Genomic DNA, 18,098 nt, shown 5'->3' with positions numbered 1-18,098 from the left:
TGGTGTCAGGAAACAAACATAAAAGGTTGGAAGGCACCTGCGCTCTGTGGTCATTAATCAGCCGGGATAATTGTAGAGTTTCAGTTCAGCTACAGAGGTTGCAGTATGTCTTTATGCCGCTGCCCGGCATTCAGGGTCAGCGTCAGAAGGCCAGCTCTGAGAATTGTCTGCGAGGTGGAATTACACCGCCGGCCCTCGACTCGCACGGCTCGCTTGTCTCTGCTTTGGAAGGGAGGGATTTATTGGATACCTGAGAGAGCGTTCTCTCCTTCCCCTGCACTCTCAGCAGCGTGCTTAGGCAAACGCCTGCATTATAGATGAGCTGCTGGCAGCTGCCACACTCTCACAGCGCTCAGGTTACCCCCAGTGGATACACAGAGATATAGTACATGGATTTGCACAAACATGCAAACAGCAGCTACAGTGCTGGGCAGAAATCTTTTGTTGATGTTCATTAGTTAATATTTTGCCTCCAGCAGTCAGTATTTCATGGGTTCCTTTAAAATCAATCAATCAAATGTTATTTGTATAGCACATTTCAGCAGCAATGCATTTCAAGGTGCTTTACATAATTAAAAAACAAAATAAAAACAGCATGTGACATTGAATAAACAGTAAGAAAGAGAAAGAGATTTTAAAAAAAAGATAAAAACACACTTTTGTTACCGAATTTAAGCGCCTGTCGTCGCCGGACTCCGCCGTCCGTTTAACACGGGTATTATCCAGGCCCCCAGGACAAGGTCTCCAACCTTGCAGCACCAGAGTCCGTCCCTAAAATAGACTTAGTTATTGGTTATTTAGGTTTTCTCAATGTCTTTTCAACTATTTCTTTAGACCTTTAGAAAGTTTTTAATAGCAGTTGATTAAAACCATTTAAAGTCTGGTTGTTGAAAGCAAAATAGAAAAAATTAGCAGAGGTTTAAAAACCAGCATCATTTAATGGATGAGCTTTACCTTGTCTATTTTAAGTCCTTTTAAAAATGTATTGATCAAAATTTTGTGGTCAGTTGTTGAGCTGCTATTATTGGTTTGAATCAATTCTTGGAGATCTGCTGTATAAGATATTAGAACAGTATTAAGTCATGTTTTTGTCTGGTCTTCCTGACATAAATTGTTAATAATGATTCGTTTTTAATAATTRATATTGTCATAAAATGTGTGTGGAATATCAGGAGCTATTAAACTCATTTTTAAAAATTGTTTTTAGCATCTTATATTAATAGTATCACTGGTAGTATTGCACCAACAGTGTCCTCTACAGGATTGGCTACCCGAACTACCTTATTTATCTTATGTCATTTCCCTCTGGGATCAATAAAGATTTTTTTTTTCTAACAGATGCTAAAATTTCCAAAACATAAAATGTTCCAGGAGAGACAGAGGTTGGAAGCTAAAAAGGATTTTAAAAAATAACTTTGCTGTTCTCTGTTCAGACTTCCTGTTATCTACTGGATGTCTTACTCTCTCTTGGGCTCATTTAATGGAAAATACAGTTTCACTTTAAAGGGCTTCGTATATCTCTATGCGTCTTCTCACCGATAATCAGAAAGGCATCACTTAGCAATATCTTCCATTCCAAAGTGGGTTTCTGTCAGTGGTGCTTGGTTATGGTTTGTCCACTGATCAGAAAAAGGTAACCATTTTCTATTTTTCAACCAGTTACTAATCGTCAACTTTGAGTCTTTAGCAAATTTCTTTCCTTTGACGACCTTTTGTTACAAGTTTTTATTTTTCCTTTTTTGTGTCACCGTCTTCTTTTTCCAGTCAAGCATATAAAAATGTTGCTGAAGGCTAAGGAGAGAATTCATGGATTAGAAATGTAAGTTGCTTTCCATAAGAGTTTTGATTGGACAATATGCGTCTTGAACGCCACTTTGGAGCGCCGTCTCTTCGCTACAACCTTTCATCTCTTGTTTGTGTTATCTGTTTTGTAAACTCTCCACTGTTTTCTGCTGCCCGTTCAAACTTTAATTAGGCTACACATTTTTTTTTCTTATTTTGTGTAAAGATCCAGCTAAAAACTCAGTATGTGCCACCCACAGTTTGCAGCGAGTTAAAAGCCACAGCTTGAAAATAACATTTGAGCGTTTTCACTTTTGGCAGCTCCTAGAGGCAGTGTTGGGAATGAAAAGACACACAAAATCTCACAAATGAATCTGGCCTGAGGTCACTAAGTTAAAGAGCACAAAGAATGCAAACTGTGTCATTTGCTTTTTGTCTCATATTATTGTTAATTCAATGTGGTTTTGGATTTTTTCTTTTCTTTCACAGTGTGACAGTTTCTTCTTTTAAACAAATCATGTCATGTCGAGCTAACCTATTTGAAACATTTTATTTGTGCCGGTACAATAGTTGAAATGGACAATGCAGCACGGCACCCAGTTATAAAACAAGTGAAATAAGCTAATCTTAGTGTGTCATAATGATGTTCCCCAAGACTTGGAAAAATAGTTTGTGTCTCATTACATCTGCTGTTTAGCTAACACAGCATTTCTGCATGAAAACATCACATTTAATTAGACATGGTGGTGATAGTGTGATGGTCTGGGGCTGCTTTGATACATCGATGACTTGCTTTGAATTTTGGTCTCAGCCTGAAAATCCTAAAGGAGAATGTCTGGTCAGCAGTTTGTAACCTCAAACACACTTATGGTTAGGTAACAGGACAATAATCCAAAGCACAACAGCAACTCCACCTCTGACTACAAAAAAACCCCAAAGTGAACGTTCGGGAGTGGCTTAGTCAAAGTCTGGACTTAGATCCTTTTGTGATGCTGTGACATGACTTTAAACAGGCCGTTCTTGTTCAAAAACCCTCCAGCAATATAAAAGGCTTGTATCCAGTTATGGTAGCTGTTGATAGAACCAGTTATTAAGTCTAGGGAAATGTTCTTTCCACACAAGGTCATATTGGTTTGGATAGATTTTTCAACTTTAGATGCGTCCATCTGGATGACATTTTGTAGTTACATCTGTCTCTTCTTCTGTTCGCCATTTATTCTAAAGAATGCTTCTTTCATTCTGTCTTTATTATCTTTCATTCTTTCATTAATTCATTCCTTCTCTAGACATGTCCTTAGGAGTCAGATACAAATGTGCCCAAAACAAAAAGGAAATTAAATACATTTGTGCGAAAAACTAACTGAATAAGCCTAACCAGCTGCATTTGGAAAAAAAAATTCTAAGAATAGAGCAGATGGCCGGTACTTTATTTAAGACAAATCAATATTAACATGCACTGAAGAAACCTCTGTTGCCAGTTTTATTAGCTCAGTTATTTCCTGTGATTTCTATCTTTAAACATTTATTTTCTTTAAAGATCCAGAAAGGCTGTTTGGTGAAACTCATTGTGTAAAGTTCTGGTTTTGCTTCAGTCCTGCAGTTTTTGTGTGGCTCTAGTACCTCAGTAGCTCTGGTCACCACAGCTGGTTCAGCAGACCGAAGGAGGCGTGTGTGCCAGATCTCTTTGCTCTCAACATTTAATCGTTCCTGTGCCATTACTGGTCGGTCACAGAGATCGCAGAAAAGTCCCAGTGTCATCTGTGTCTGTGTGCAGCTGGATTGATCTAGCAGTTTGCCAAGAGTTTCCCTGGACGGTATTATTTGTATTTTCTCTCCTGTCTGTCAGGTACAGATTTACAGCCTCTCTAGAGTTTCCCACTCCGTCACGCTTAGACCTGAAATAATAACAGATCTTTGATAAAAGATGAGAGGATTGAGTTTCAGTTTGTGGAAGTAATTGTGTTAAAAAAATGTCAATTTTCTTCCTTCCTCTTTATTCTGTAGGTAATTTTCAGCATCCAGAGAGACCAGTGCGTTAGGACGCATCTCTCCCACTGTAACTGGGCCGCCCATCCACATGCACGACACCATGGGCAGCTCCCCAGAGGTGCTTTCCTGGACCTCCTGCCCCAGTCTTTTGGTGGGGAAGCTGAAAGAGGAGCTTAAGCTCTCTGTGGTTGGGGACGCCATGAAGAAATCCAACTCTCCCAATGCCCAATCCCAACCTCCTCAGGCCCCGCCTGCTGCTTTACCTCCTCAGATTATCACAGACCTCGCCCCGCCGACCAACCTGCCCGTTCCCCTGCACGCGCCCAGCCAGGACGAGGACTCTATGTTGGGGGGCATCAGCCCAGGAAACACGGCCCTCAGCGTGGACTCCACTCGGAGTGAAGGTGGACACTTTGACAACAGCGTACTCCAGCTGCAGGAGCAGGATCAGGAGGAAGCGGTTTCACCGGCGTCCTGTGAGCACGGCGGGTGTGGGAGCGGCATGGACGAGCAGATGGGAGAGGGAGACTGTCCTGTGGACCACAGCGGCGAGGGGAGACCCAGCCACCCGCGGCACCCTGACGACATCAAGCTGCACTTCCAAAGAGCCGGGCCCGGGTCGGGGGGCTTCCTGGAGGGGTTGTTCGGCTGCCTCCGGCCCGTCTGGAACATCATTGGGAAAACTTACTCCACAGAATACAAACTGCAGCAGCAAGGTTAGCTCTTGGTTTCATCTCCCTGCGCGGTGTCTGGTTGAACAAACTAAACCCTCTCTGTTTAATTAAAAGGCTTCTGTCTCTAACTCTTCTGAGAAACAATCAAACGGTTCAGTCTTGTACTACCAAAAGCGTAACTGAATATCTGTCCCCAGTTTTAGTATGAGGCTGCCGTGTGGCTGTGCTGCTGTCAGTTAGAATTAAGGTCACGAGTAAAGGTAGACTCACCTTGCTGCAGGGCTCGCTGTAGAGACTGGATGCGTTGGCTGAAGGATATGCGTTGAGGTTAGGCACAAACGAGCTGAAGCTTTACGTTGTGCATCTGAAAAGTGAGGCAGCATAACTTCTCCTCATCCTCACTGATAGTAAAGCAGCACAAAATGGGGAGAGAGCAGCATGTGACTCCCTGAATGTCATTTATAGTTCATTGTGCACAGCTTATGCTGTTTTTCATCTGCATGTGTAARTTACTTATGCTGCACAGAAGTGGTCCCAGCTTGTGAAAATGTAATTTGTAATAGTCTGGATTTATTTATGTCATTAAATCTGGCATTTTAACAGGACAGTATAGAAATTTTAGATCCACTATAATTCCAGACCTTTGTGGTTTGTCTCTGATGATGCATCCACACCAGCCCTGTTTAGTCCACTTTAATCCAGCTCTAGTTTAGCTAGGGGGTACAGTTTGTTTGGGGAGATGTGAATGTGTAATTATATTCTGATGTGGATCAGAAAAGCTGGTCTGCCTGAGATCTCGGCTCGGTTGAAGTCAACTCTGGCGCGGCTCTAATGCGTATGTGAATGCTAAGCAGACCAGAGACCCCTCTAAAAGCAGGAAGCGGACTACAGTGCTAGGCATTCTGGGCAAATACAACCAAAACAAACATGCGAGTCTAGCGCTAGCAGGAGAAACGCCTTGTGGTCTTTTGCTAAAGACAAAAGAGAAATCTTACAACCGGTAAAATTTGATGCCAGACCATTTTTGCTTACATTTTGTGAGGAAGGATGTTGCACTCTTTAGTGTTTTTGTGTCGTTTCCTTTCGAGGTTCTTGGTGCAGCACCACCAAAGGTTAGGGGCTGAACTGGTTGTTCAAAGGCTTTGGTTTGTTTTACACTGTAGTGTGAAAGCGAACCGCACCAGGTGAAAATGTAACAAATGTTGCAATTTAATCATGTCTACTGGAATATCAGGTGCGAAAACCACCTAAAAAATTAGATATTTAAACTTAAAAACAAGTTTGAACATGTCTAAAAAGGTCTAAAAAATATCTCTATTTTCTACCAGCTAACCTGACAGAATTTTTTCTGTGCATCTTATATAAGATTAATATAAATATGTCGGTTGTCTCACAGGACAATGTAACAAAGTGCAGGTGTCAGAAGCATGAAATGTAATTAACCTGATTGCAGACATGTGGGAGGTCCCGTTTGAGGAGATTTCTGAGCTGCAGTGGCTGGGCAGCGGTGCGCAGGGCGCCGTCTTCCTGGGCAAGTTTCGCTCTGAGGAGGTGGCCATCAAGAAGGTGCGGGAGCAGAAAGAGACGGACATTAAGCACCTGCGGAAGCTCAAGCACCCCAACATCATCAGCTTCAAGTAAGTTCAACCCTCAAAACTTCTTGCCGGTTACCTGATCCTGGTTTTAAAACATGCTCCCTGTTTTGTGCATGTCAGAGGGGTGTGCACCCAGGCGCCCTGCTACTGCATCATCATGGAGTACTGCGCCCAGGGCCAGCTGTATGAGGTGCTGAGGGCCGGGAGGAAGGTCACCCCCAGGCTGCTGGTAGACTGGGCCACAGGGATCGCCGGCGGCATGAACTACCTACACCTTCACAAGATCATCCACAGGGACCTCAAGTCTCCCAAGTGAGCTGCTGGTTTACTGCTAATGTCACATGAGAGTCTTGATAACTTTCCTCAAGCTGTTTTTCTGAAGTGAAGTACAGGGCTCCCACAAAAAGGAGAACATTTTGTTTTTGTTTTCAAGATCAAGAAAAAAATGAATAAAGTATAGAAAATAGTGATATGTCCATCCATCTTTCTGTCTGTATCCACACATTCGTCTTAAGGTCAGTTCAACTTTACATCCACCCATACATCCATCTTTCTGTCTGCACTTACATCCATCCATTAATCTGTTTTTCATTTAGCTTGTTTTTACATTCATCCGTCCATAAATTTGTCTTTCCATCAGTCTAACTTTCCAACTTTCCATCCATCCATAGCCTCCGCATCTAAAGCTACACTGCTGTATAAATTCATAGTTAAGTTTTGCATTCATCCTTAATGGATTTTACATAAAACATTTTTTCAAACCACTTTAGCACCTTTTAAGACATTTTGGATAAAAGTAGCAGCAGCACTCATCCCTCCGGCTCTTTACAGAGTGACATTTGCTCAAATGTTTTGGTTAATAAAAGCAAGCTCCTCTGCTTCTCCTCCTCCTTATGTCTCATCCTCTGCAGTCGTGTCTGTAGCTCTGTCTTTCTAATCAATATCATCATGCTGCTGCAGCAAACCCTGTATTAGTCAGCAGAATGATAGCTGGCTGAAAGCACTGTAAAAGGTCAGTCTCATTTAGCTAATGGGATGATTCAGAAACACTTTTCTGAAAAACAGTTGAGTATGCTACAGAAGAAAAAAAAAACAAGATATCACTCTTTAAATTTAGTGGAATATTAGCGAAGAAGCTTAATTGACAAAGTGAATAGTTTATACTAAATCAGCTCATTTTGTAGCTCTCTTCTGTCTGTATTTCAGTGTTTTGGTCACACACAACGACACTGTGAAAATTTCTGACTTCGGAACGTCCAAAGAGCTCAGCGATAAAAGTACAAAGATGTCATTTGCGGGTACGGTGGCCTGGATGGCCCCGGAAGTCATAAGAAACGAGCCTGTGTCTGAAAAAGTCGACATCTGGTGAGTAGGAACACCCCTGATTCTAAAGATATTGAATAAAAAGCTTTTTTTTTTTGTCTCTAATTTAGAGATGAAAATCTGATGTTGGAGTTATCTATGGTGCACTGAGACTGGAGTCTGAGTTAATTTGTGTTTTTCAGGTCTTTTGGAGTTGTGTTATGGGAATTGCTCACAGGAGAAATTCCCTACAAAGATGTGGACTCGTCCGCCATCATTTGGGGTGTTGGCAGCAACAGCCTACACCTTCCTGTCCCCTCCACTTGCCCAGACGGTTTTAAAATCCTCATGAAACAAACATGGTTAGTTTGGACCCGATGCTATGAATTCTGCTCTGTGTTTACTTTGAGATAAATCTTGATTCCTTTGCTGTTTTGCTTCATTCCAGGCAAGGCAAGCCCAGGAATAGGCCTTCATTTCGTCAGATCCTCCTCCATCTCGACATTGCTTCCTCTGATGTTTTAGGAACTCCTCAGGAGACCTACTTCAAGTCTCAGGTTTGGATTTCAGTCAAAATGCCCGCATAACTCTTAATTTCTCTTCTCGCGGTATAGCGCCTTCCAAAAATGTTTTCAGTTTTTTTTTCTCTATTCTTTGCCTTTCTTTGGGATTTTATCAGAAAAAAACATCACAAAGTAACATGAGATTGTGAAGTGGAAGGACAATATATAGTTATTTTGAAAACTACATATTCTTGCTTGCTTTCACCTCACTTCACAATTATGCATTACTTTGTGTTTAAACACATAACATTTCCATAAAATACTTTGACTTCACAGCTTCAGTTTTGCATGCAGGTTTTCTAAACTGTCCATTTATGCTACAGGCAGAGTGGAGGGAGGAGGTGAAGAAGCACTTTGAGAAGATCAAAAGTGAAGGCACTTGCATTCACAGGCTGGACGAGGAGCTGATCCGTCGCAGGAGGGATGAACTCAGGTCTGTTTTCCAAATAATTTATGATGGGTTTTGTTAACAGGATAGCAGGTGGAAGACATAATGTTGATTTTATTTATTTATTTTATTCTCTTTTAGGCATGCTCTGGACATCCGGGAGCACTATGAGAGAAAGCTGGAGAGAGCCAACAACCTCTACATGGAGCTCAGTGCCATCATGCTGCAGCTGGAGGTCCGAGAGAAGGAACTCATGAAGTACGTAGAAATGCAAGGCGTTATTTCACTTTGGTGTCATTTTCTTACAATAGGCCTTTGCTGGGTGATATCTCAGTGTTTCCTCTTTCTCCAGCAATAAATAGCTCAGATTGCTCTGTAGATTCAAGACTTCTGTTCCTGGATGAAGTTTTCTGCCTCTAAGGCTGGTTGGTGTTTTTTTGTCCTTGCATCGCATCCTGTGAAACCAAACCAAACATCTGCTGTCTCTGTAGGAGGGAGCAGGCAGTGGAGAAGAAATATCCAGGAAGCTACAAACGCCACCTGGTCCGGCCCATCGTCAGGTCCAACGCCGTCGAGAAGCTCATCAAGAAAAAAGGAAGCATCTCCCACAAACCTGGAATGCCACCCACCAAAAGGTGTCAGATTTTAGTTTTGTTTCATGTAATCTTGCAAAAAATACAAGGATTAACTGGTGGAAAACTTTTTTTCACGTGTTTTCTTCCATATCAAATACGAAACTAGTGGAAAATACATTAACCTAAAAAATTCTTGCATCAGTCATGAGTTTAAATGAAGGCAAAATGTTCTTTTCTAGCCGTCCTTTCCCCGCTGAGATTTTCCATTTTTGCACTAAAGGGATATTCGGTGTATTTCCCCTCTGTCATTCCATTGTACTTTGTGAAAATGAGAGGTGTAAATTTTTAAATTTAATACTTTTTGATTTACTTCCATCAGGGGGAAAAAAGTAAGAAAACATTAATTTGCAAACTTTAAACAATCCATTCATCAGTATTTTAGCATTCTCATTAAAATTGTTGGCATTAAAAGAACTTTGCTTCAGATAGGAAAATATTATAAATATTGGAGAAGCACAATCTATAACCCACATTATGTGCCGTGATAAATACAATGTCTGTCTAGGTGACTCCTCCCACTGCTGCCTTTCAGCAGCAAATAGATCACCAGACGAGGCCGAGATGATGATCAATTTGCCTCCAGTACTGAAAAAGAAGAACTTCCCTTCACTAACTTTAAGTCTGAGATAATCACTTTTAGTATTCATAAGACACTTGGATTAATTATTATTTATCTTGAATTGTTTAAAGTTTAAATTTCAGCTCACTGAAGCACTTTAAACAGTTTTAAAGAACTTTTTTTTACTTGATTGTTAATTAAGGATTTACAAATTAATATTACCTTAATGGGCAGAGACTTAAAATAAGGTGAATCTGTAAAACTGCTGTGTTAAATTTGGGTGCACCTAACTTTTGTGTTGATGCGCCTAAACAAAAAGTTACTTGCACTAGTGCAAAAAGTTACTCTAGAGGCCTGTAAAACACCTCTAGACTGAATGCAGTGTTGCTGAATGCGTCTCTTGTAGGCCGGACCTGCTGCGCTCTGACGGCATCCCCAGCGTCGACCCCTTCCCCTCGCCCTCGCCTCTGTCGGCCAGCCCCAAAGTCTCCACGCCTCCCGGGAAAACCCGCTACCGCAGCAAGCCTCGCCATCGCCGCGCCAACAGCAAAGGCAGCCACAGCGAGTTCCCAGGCGCCTTGAAGCCTGTCGCTGGAGCTGCAGAAGACACCCAGTCTCTGCAGGAGCAGCCTTTCCACCATCACCACCTCCATCATCATCATCACCACCACCCACCAGCTGAGGGTCAGTTTCTTCCCCTGAAAGGCCGCGAGGAGGCCGTAGTCAACTGTGCCAACAATCTGCGCTACTTCGGCCCCGCCGCCGCCCTCCGCAGCCCTCAGACCGACCACCTGCAGCGCCGCGTCTCTGACTCCAGTCCTGACCTCATTTCCACAGCCATGGATGCAGACACGCGGCAGCAGACTTCATCCGCCAGCTCCAACCTCGTACCAGGGGCCGGCGCTGTGCTGTTATGTCCCTGCTGCCAGGCTCACCCTCTGCCCGGCTGCTTGCACTGTCAGGAGACTCCGCCCACTCTAAGCCAACCAGAATTACCGCACTACTCGCTGCTTAGCACCCAGGAAAGCAACCAGTCTTCACTGGCGCCACCCAATAAAGAATCGGCTTTAAACGGAGAGGACGGCAGTCTTGCTGCCCCGCAAGCGCAGGATCCATCTCAGTCCAAACACCCGCTGCCCTCTGCACTGCCCCGCATCCTCAGACCCCTCAGAAAGGTGAGCAGCCATGAATCACTGCACAGTCACACACTTGGCATTTTTTTCATTTTGTTACATTAAAATTTTAAGCTTCATCATATTTTACTGGGATTTTATGTGATAGACCGACAATGGTAGTGAGTCGTTGCAAAATAGAATGAAAGTAAATGTTTTTCAGGTTTCTTTTTATAAATAAAAATTTAAGCGTCACCTCCATCTGTATTAAACACGCTTTAATACAGGTGTTCCTTCTGGACTGTATTAAAAATGTGATGAGTGGTGGAAAATGAGCACAGTGCTTCTCTGTAGTAATACACGGGGGTGGCAGCATCATGCTGTGGGGATGTTTCTTTATGTAAATACAGGGCAATAATAGAAGACTCGCATCTGAAGAGATTTAGGAGCAGGTTGGAAAGTCACTTTTCAGCAGGGCCTTAATCTCAAATACACAGCTAGCGCGACGGTGGAATGATTTATATCATAGCATATTCATTGTTAAGAATGGTCTAGTCAAAGTCCACTCTGCAATCAAAATAAGAACCTGAAAATTAATGTTCAGAGATGCTATGCATCCAATCTGACTGTGTTAGAGCTATTTTGCAGAGGAATGGACTTAACATTTTCTGTGTGTAGATGCGTAAATCTGGTAGGGACTTGGATATTTCAGAAACTCACTACAATGCGACTCTTTGTGTTCATCTTTCTCATAAAGTCCCTATGAAATCCACAAAATCCAGAATTGTGGTTTTGGGGTAAAAGTATATGAAAATCATTTAAAGGCAATGTAAATAAAAAACACACTAAACAAAGTTTGAGGTATTAATGTTAAAATACTCTGGAGGTGTGAATATTGGAAGCCACTGTGTGTGTATGGTGAGTGTCTGTATATCAATGGCCATTGTTGCTGCACTTTTCAGGGTGGCGATGAGTCATCTGAAGAGGAGGAGGGAGAGGTGGACAGTGAAGTGGAGTTTCCACGGCGACAGAGGTAAAATACTTTGCAAACTGACTTTTACGTGTCGTAATACTGCTAAGTTAATCCACTAACAACTGAAACAAATGGCCCTTTTGTACGCCGTAATCAAAATGAAGCCAAAATTAACTAAGACTACAACTCACTCCAGAATATTTTCCTTCCAGACCCCATCGCTGCATGAGCAGCTTCCAGTCCTACTCCACCTTCAGCTCGGAGAACCTGTCGGTGTCGGACGGGGAGGAGGGCAACACGAGCGACCACTCGCACAGCGGACCTCTGAGCGCCAGCCAGGAGGAGCACCTGGACGAGCTGCTGTCGCACACGCCCGACATCCCCATCGACATCTCCACCCAGTCCGACGGCCTCTCCGACAAGGAGTGCGCCGTCCGCAGGGTGAAGACGCAGATCTCGCTGGGGAAGCTGTGCTCGGACGAACACAGCTATGAGGTCAGTGGTGCTTTTGGCTTTTGACTTAAAGGTGTAGGCGGCGTGCATCTATTGTACTGTGGGAACACTGGGAAAAATTTACATATTTATATATATTTTGAATATCCAAAATAAGCAAACAAACTAAACAATAAATATAATGGATCATGAGGTCTTTGTAAACATTATTCACTAGCCTCAGACAGGGAAAACAGGCAAACCTGCCAGTTAGACGGAAAGAAAAATTATGTACAAACTAATTGCTGTGTACTGCACCAAAAGCTTGCAGCAGTTTTCAACAGGCCGCCTTTTCAACAATTTTAAAGGGCAGCATTTCCTTAATGACTAAATCTACACAAACAAGCAGGAAAATGGAAATTATTGAGCTCATTTTATTTTATGATGCAACTACTCATAAAATAAATCGAGCTTATTGTGCAAGGCTTATTTTTTGGTCCTAAATAAAAATTAGCAGCCACATTTTATTTGGCTTGAACGAACCCTAATTATATTTCATTTAATGACAGTAAATTGCATTGTAACAAAAATCTATGTGACTTTTGGCTAAGATAACCACTAGTAGTCGATTTTACAGCCAACACATGCTTCATTATTACAAACTTAAAGAAGAGCCAGAGAGACATGAAGTGATTTTTAAAGCTGCCAGATCTTTGCTCAAGTTTTTTCTCTGATTTTGTCTCCAGAATCCGCTGCAGTTCGGAGACTCGGACTGTGATTCGTCGGAAGCAGAGTGCTCCGATACCACCATAAGAAACAACAAAGTCGGTGCTCCGTCGTCATGGTGAAACTCCACAGGGTGTTGGATCTGTTTGTTTATTTTATTTTTTTTGCCTGGTGGCCATCATGTCCATATTAGAGGGCTCCACAGAAAACACAGCAATAAGAGGACATCATAGAGAACAAAACTCTCCCTATAGCAAAGTCCTGCATAATCTCCCCACATCCTCAGCATAATATCCCCCCGCCCCCACCCCACCCCACCTCCGCCTCCCAACGTATAGCACTGCATCCAGGCAAACCCATGGCAGGGATTCCCTTTTGATTGATAATGTACAGTAGATAGTATAACATTCTTAATTTATTTTTGTCTGAGTTTTGAAGAGAAATTCAGGATTCTCTGAACAGAGGAAATAAAAACTGACATTTTAAGACTGAGACTGATGAAGGTGCGGAGGATAGCAGAGGGAGGAAACGTTGAAGCTCTGATGCGGCTGAGCATCACTACAGGCCTACATCTCGCTGCAGTTGCTCTGAGCATCGCTGTGTCGGTAAAACCTCACAAAAAAAAAAAAAAGAAAAAAGCAATCTCCTTGTTGTTAGTTTACAGTGCAGCGACCCGGTATCCCGCATCCTTTCACTTCCTTCTTGTCACGACTGTGGCCGACACAGGTAAACAATGAGCTCATGGAAACAGTGTCAACACCAGCATGAACAACTCGCCTTGCAAATTGCAAATGGAACCCCCCCCCAAAAAGAAAGGAAAAAAAAAACACCTCTGGACTTGTGTCATCATCAGGATCACCGCATAGCTATTAGAGCATGCTCTCAAGAGGAAAAAAGCTTTACAAGGACTGCATGAAGCAGACGAGCGGTCAGCAGAGAGGACGACTCATTCGAGAGCTAAAAACAAACAAAATAACGGACGCTCTCATCCTTCTCTCTGAGACACGTCATCAGCAGTCAGGCGTCACAACGGGAGCTTTTGAGGACGGCGTGCGTTGGTTCGCGTAAGGCCCCCCCCCGTTCCTCAACCATCAGACATTGCAGTTTCAAGTCTCATCTCAGGATCGCTCGAGGACTGTGAAACTGGATCGGACCAATTATTGTGTGAGAGAATGTTCTTCGACTGGCACATGTTAATATAAAGGACCGGGGAGGCAAACAAAAAAAAAGCTCTTACAGAAAAGCCTTGGATGTTCAACCCTTTAGTGTAGGTGTTTCTATAGCTGCAGAGTAAATGCARTATCTCTTTTTTTTTTTTCCTTGTTTTAGATTTTCCTGGAAAGTGACAGAGCGCCTCATTCATCATTTTCTTGCAGAGATTCTTATTTTTTTATCCATGACGATAGAAGTGCATTTCTATAAATAAGAATATAATGAAAAAGCTTTTTCACTCAATAAAGTCAAATTAATATAATTTCAATGCAGGCACAGTCAAAATTTTAATCAAAATTACCTGTTGAGCTTAATACTTGGGATGTTACACTAGTGCATCAATCAGACAGTGTCTCTAAATGTCATCATACCAGTTTAAAGAAAAATAGTATTTCCCATAAAGCTGTCATTCCACAAGCGGCGTAAACTTTAGGATTCCACTAAAGAAGCTGGCTGTTCCCAGACTGCTTTACCTCAACAAAACAAAAGGGAAAATTTAGTAGAGGGAAAAAGTATGCTAAAAATATGTGATAACCCCATATGGCACAACCTTATTAAATGGAAAACGGAACTTAAGGCTTGAGTCTCAGCAGAGTCATTAAAAGGTCCTAAAATAATTTACATTTTAAGTTTTAAAAACATAGGTCCTTTTTCCAGCACGAGTCTTAAATGTTATGTTTTAAATGTCCTCCTATGCTTCTTCCTCTGATTTAAATTTTTGTTTGTTTGTTTTATGCTGTGGTAGTGATAATTTGTCCCATGTTTTGAAGTTCTTGACATATAGGGTGGTGTTATGCTGTAATATTTCATCCGACTTTCAGCCTTGCCCTATAAACCCATGAAATATTTCTGCTGGTGGAGCTGGATTATAGTTGTTAGTTTAGGGAATGAAAATCACACTCTTTTAACCTTATTTATTTCAGCTATTTCTTTATGGAAATGTGTATATTTGACAAGGTGGCTGGTTTTCAAATATTTGCTAAAACCTGTTGTGGATAAATAGTATGAGACTTACTTTATAAAAAGTGTTAAAATTCATAAAAATATATGGAAAAGACAATTAAAAAAATACAAATAAATAAAAAATACAGAATATAAGCTAAGTGTGTATGTTATTGAGCATATCAGGGATTCGTTTAATATGTTTTTCTTTGTACGTCACGTTGCTCTTAAACCATATTTGTCAGTGAGTTTAAGATTGAATTTACTGAAACTTGCTGTTTGCTATTAATCTATATAATGAGCTTCACTTTTTGAATTGAATGACTAAAGTAAACAAACTTTTTTATGATATTTGAATTTATTGAGATGCACTTGTAAATATTGTCTGTTAGCTGAACAGCAATAACAAACAGCAGGGTAGATCTCAGGTGATAAATCGGAGAGGGGGTTAATCCAGCAGGCTGGATGTAACCATGGTTACTAGGAGTTAGAGTAGAACACTGAGTGGATATATTTTTTAATTGATCCCTTTCTCTTATTTTTTTCCCCCCAACTTGCCTTTTTGAGGTTTGATGCTCAGGATTTGTGTTGAATGACAGCAATATATCAGCTGCCACTAGATGGCGACATTTGATTTTGCCTTTCTTCTGTGAATCTCTCACATCAATCTGTCTCATGATCCCAGCAATACAACTTTTTTTCACCCGATCGTCTTAAATACAAAACAAAACAAAAAAAAAGAGAGATACTGCATTTATGAAAGCATTATTTTGTTGCTTCTGGGTCCTTGTCTCGCATCCACATCTGTAATAATCCCATCAGTCAGGGCGGTACTGAACGCTAATGATGTCAGCTCAGACGTGTGTGCAGACAGTTGTGAATCTGCGTAAGGAACACAAGCCAGAGACGAGGCCACGGAGCTTTAAGCTGCTCTTGGTTTTCACCGACCATATATCTCAGTGTTAATCCTGTACATAAACAAATGTAAATGCAATGTGATCCGTTTTTCATCCTCTTTCGTTCATGTGTCTGCCGAGCGGCCGGACAGTAGGTGGAGGAGGTCATCCTTATATCAGTATTGAACACTACGACAGGAAGGTGAATCTTGATTCAATGTGCTCGAGAGCTTTGAAAAGGCTCCATCTACCTTCTTCTCTTCTGTTTACGTACATGTGAAGTAACCTCGTGTAATCTGATCGAGCTGATAATAACACTTGTCTTCTCTGGCGTCCATCCTGTGAAGAATGATTGTGGTGAACTTTTAATTTAATTTTGATCTTTTTATTGTTGTTTTTTTCTCTCTCTCTCTCTTTTTTTCTCTCTCTCTCTCCTTTTTGTAGCTGGCCTACATAATTATTGAATTAATTTATTTGAAATGAGTCATCAGGAGTAGTATTTCTTTTTAATTTGAGGCAGCTTCAGAAATCTCATGACCAACAGGTTGTCCTTTTGAAGGAAGCACAATGAATGGACGTGGGGAAGAGGGCAGTATTTGTGTGGTTGAACAAAAGCGTTACCATATCACTGTTTGACCCTGCAGAGGGACCACTCATCGTTTAGATTCATCATCGCAGTTTAAAGCATTGAATAAGTAGTTTGCAGAATCAAGTGTCCCTTCAGCTTTTTCCATCTTCCCCTAGGTTGTAAGGAATCACAGCAGGGTAGACGAGCCCGAGGGAACATGTAAGGAGCCAATTATTTCTCTACTTCTGCAGTGATTCCTTCTTCGCATTTGTAATCATAAACTAAAATACTTCCATTTGAATTTTTGTGAAATTGTTGCCTGATTCTGTTTAGCGCACATACTTTTTTTTTTCTCTCTCTTTCTTTCTCTCTCATTTGCGACCCTCTTCCCTGTTGAATGGCATTATGATCAACCAATCCTGTCATTTTCCTGTATTATTCAGTGTACAGTGCAAATAGGAGAATAAAATCAAACTGCATGGAATAAATGCTGATGTACTGTACCGAGGACACAGTCGTTTGTCTTGTTTTATTTAAAACAAAGTGGGTCATGCATATAAATTCAGTGCAGTGCAAATTAATTTGTTTTATTGATGGTTTTATGTGTTAGATGAGAGTTTCTGAGGTTCAATCATCTAGCGTGGTGTGCTAAATGGATGAAATGCCTCCTCAACATGCAGTCAAGTTCCAGAGTTTCACTAATGACCTAATTATTTGATTCAAATGTCTAGAATCTGAGTTTCATCTAAATATTGCAGATTTATGGCCCTCAAAGGACTGAACTTTAAAATTTGGTGCATAACTGAAGTGCAAGAAGAAAGGTACAGTTTTCAGGACACCTGTGAGCAATTTTTTCTACGTCTTGACACATTTTTAATAATATCTAGATTTTTACTTTGACTAGACAATACTAATAGGAATATCCTTAGCCGTATGCTATCCCATTGTACTTCTGACTGTATACGTTTTTGTTTTTTTTCCCCAGCTGATCAATTCTGACTAACTTCCTTCAAGAAAAGCTTCCCTGCAGTCTGATGCAACCACTTTGTTTTACTGTTGGAATGGTGTGTTCAGGAATTTGTGACGTGTTAATTTTTCCCTAAAAAGTTTAATTTTAGTTTCTTCTTCCACATGTTTACCTTGTCTCATGCATGTTTCTAAAATGTTGTAAATCATGTATCATTTTCTTTCCATTTCAAAGCATACAATGATATTTCAGGTGTTGTTGAGACAAAGTGTGGAAATGTTCAAGGGTTGTGAATGCTTTTGTGAGCCATTTTAGGTGAGTTATTTATTAATGTTCTGTTTGTTGTGTTGCCTGGGCAACGTTCCTGCATGTTGGCATGAGCTCCAGTAATGATACAAAAACCCTGCATTTAACGTCCAAACACAGCATGACACAGTTTTGCTACAAAGCTTAAAAAAAAGACAAAAATTTTGGATCCCAACATAATTTGATAAGTACTAATCATCAGTATCTGATTTTTTTTTTTTCTAAAAAATGTTCCAAATAATTGCTGATGCTCTAGTTGTTCCTTTTCTGTTCCATTATTTCAATGGTTCAACATCTCCACGTGTCAAAAATAATAGTCTGCTGTTATTTTCACTTTTTAGAGAGGATTTCCTCTTGGCAACAGTTCCAGACAATATGAACTGCCATGATCTTTAAACGTGAAGATCATGTTTAAAGATCATGGCAGTTCAATTAATAAGAAAAAAGTTTTCTTATTAATTTTTCCGAATATTGCAC

At 41.1% G+C, this 18,098-nt stretch overlaps 1 protein-coding gene across 3 annotated transcripts in view; it reads left to right on the top strand.

The window, feature by feature from the left end:
- Positions 1-14,997, top strand: part of map3k13 (mitogen-activated protein kinase kinase kinase 13) — a 43,109-nt gene extending 28,112 nt beyond the window's left edge. For all 3 annotated transcript variants that reach the window (XM_008403937.2, XM_008403938.2, XM_008403939.2), the window contains 13 exons: positions 3,787-4,487; positions 5,899-6,082; positions 6,161-6,352; positions 7,247-7,405; positions 7,546-7,704; positions 7,791-7,899; positions 8,229-8,338; positions 8,435-8,551; positions 8,785-8,928; positions 9,894-10,662; positions 11,562-11,632; positions 11,785-12,067; positions 12,751-14,997. In XM_008403937.2, coding sequence (XP_008402159.1) covers positions 3,860-4,487; positions 5,899-6,082; positions 6,161-6,352; positions 7,247-7,405; positions 7,546-7,704; positions 7,791-7,899; positions 8,229-8,338; positions 8,435-8,551; positions 8,785-8,928; positions 9,894-10,662; positions 11,562-11,632; positions 11,785-12,067; positions 12,751-12,852 — 3,027 coding nt within the window. In that variant the 5' untranslated portion in view covers positions 3,787-3,859 and the 3' untranslated portion in view covers positions 12,853-14,997. The remainder of the gene's footprint in view (positions 1-3,786; positions 4,488-5,898; positions 6,083-6,160; positions 6,353-7,246; positions 7,406-7,545; positions 7,705-7,790; positions 7,900-8,228; positions 8,339-8,434; positions 8,552-8,784; positions 8,929-9,893; positions 10,663-11,561; positions 11,633-11,784; positions 12,068-12,750) is intronic.
- The last annotated feature ends 3,101 nt before the right edge of the window (positions 14,998-18,098 follow it).

This window comes from Poecilia reticulata, linkage group LG2, assembly GCF_000633615.1.
Source record: "Poecilia reticulata strain Guanapo linkage group LG2, Guppy_female_1.0+MT, whole genome shotgun sequence".
In the NCBI taxonomy this organism is placed as follows: domain Eukaryota; kingdom Metazoa; phylum Chordata; class Actinopteri; order Cyprinodontiformes; family Poeciliidae; genus Poecilia; species Poecilia reticulata.
The sequence above is the reverse complement of the archived record's forward strand: the minus strand, read 5'-3'. Positions and strand labels throughout refer to the sequence as shown.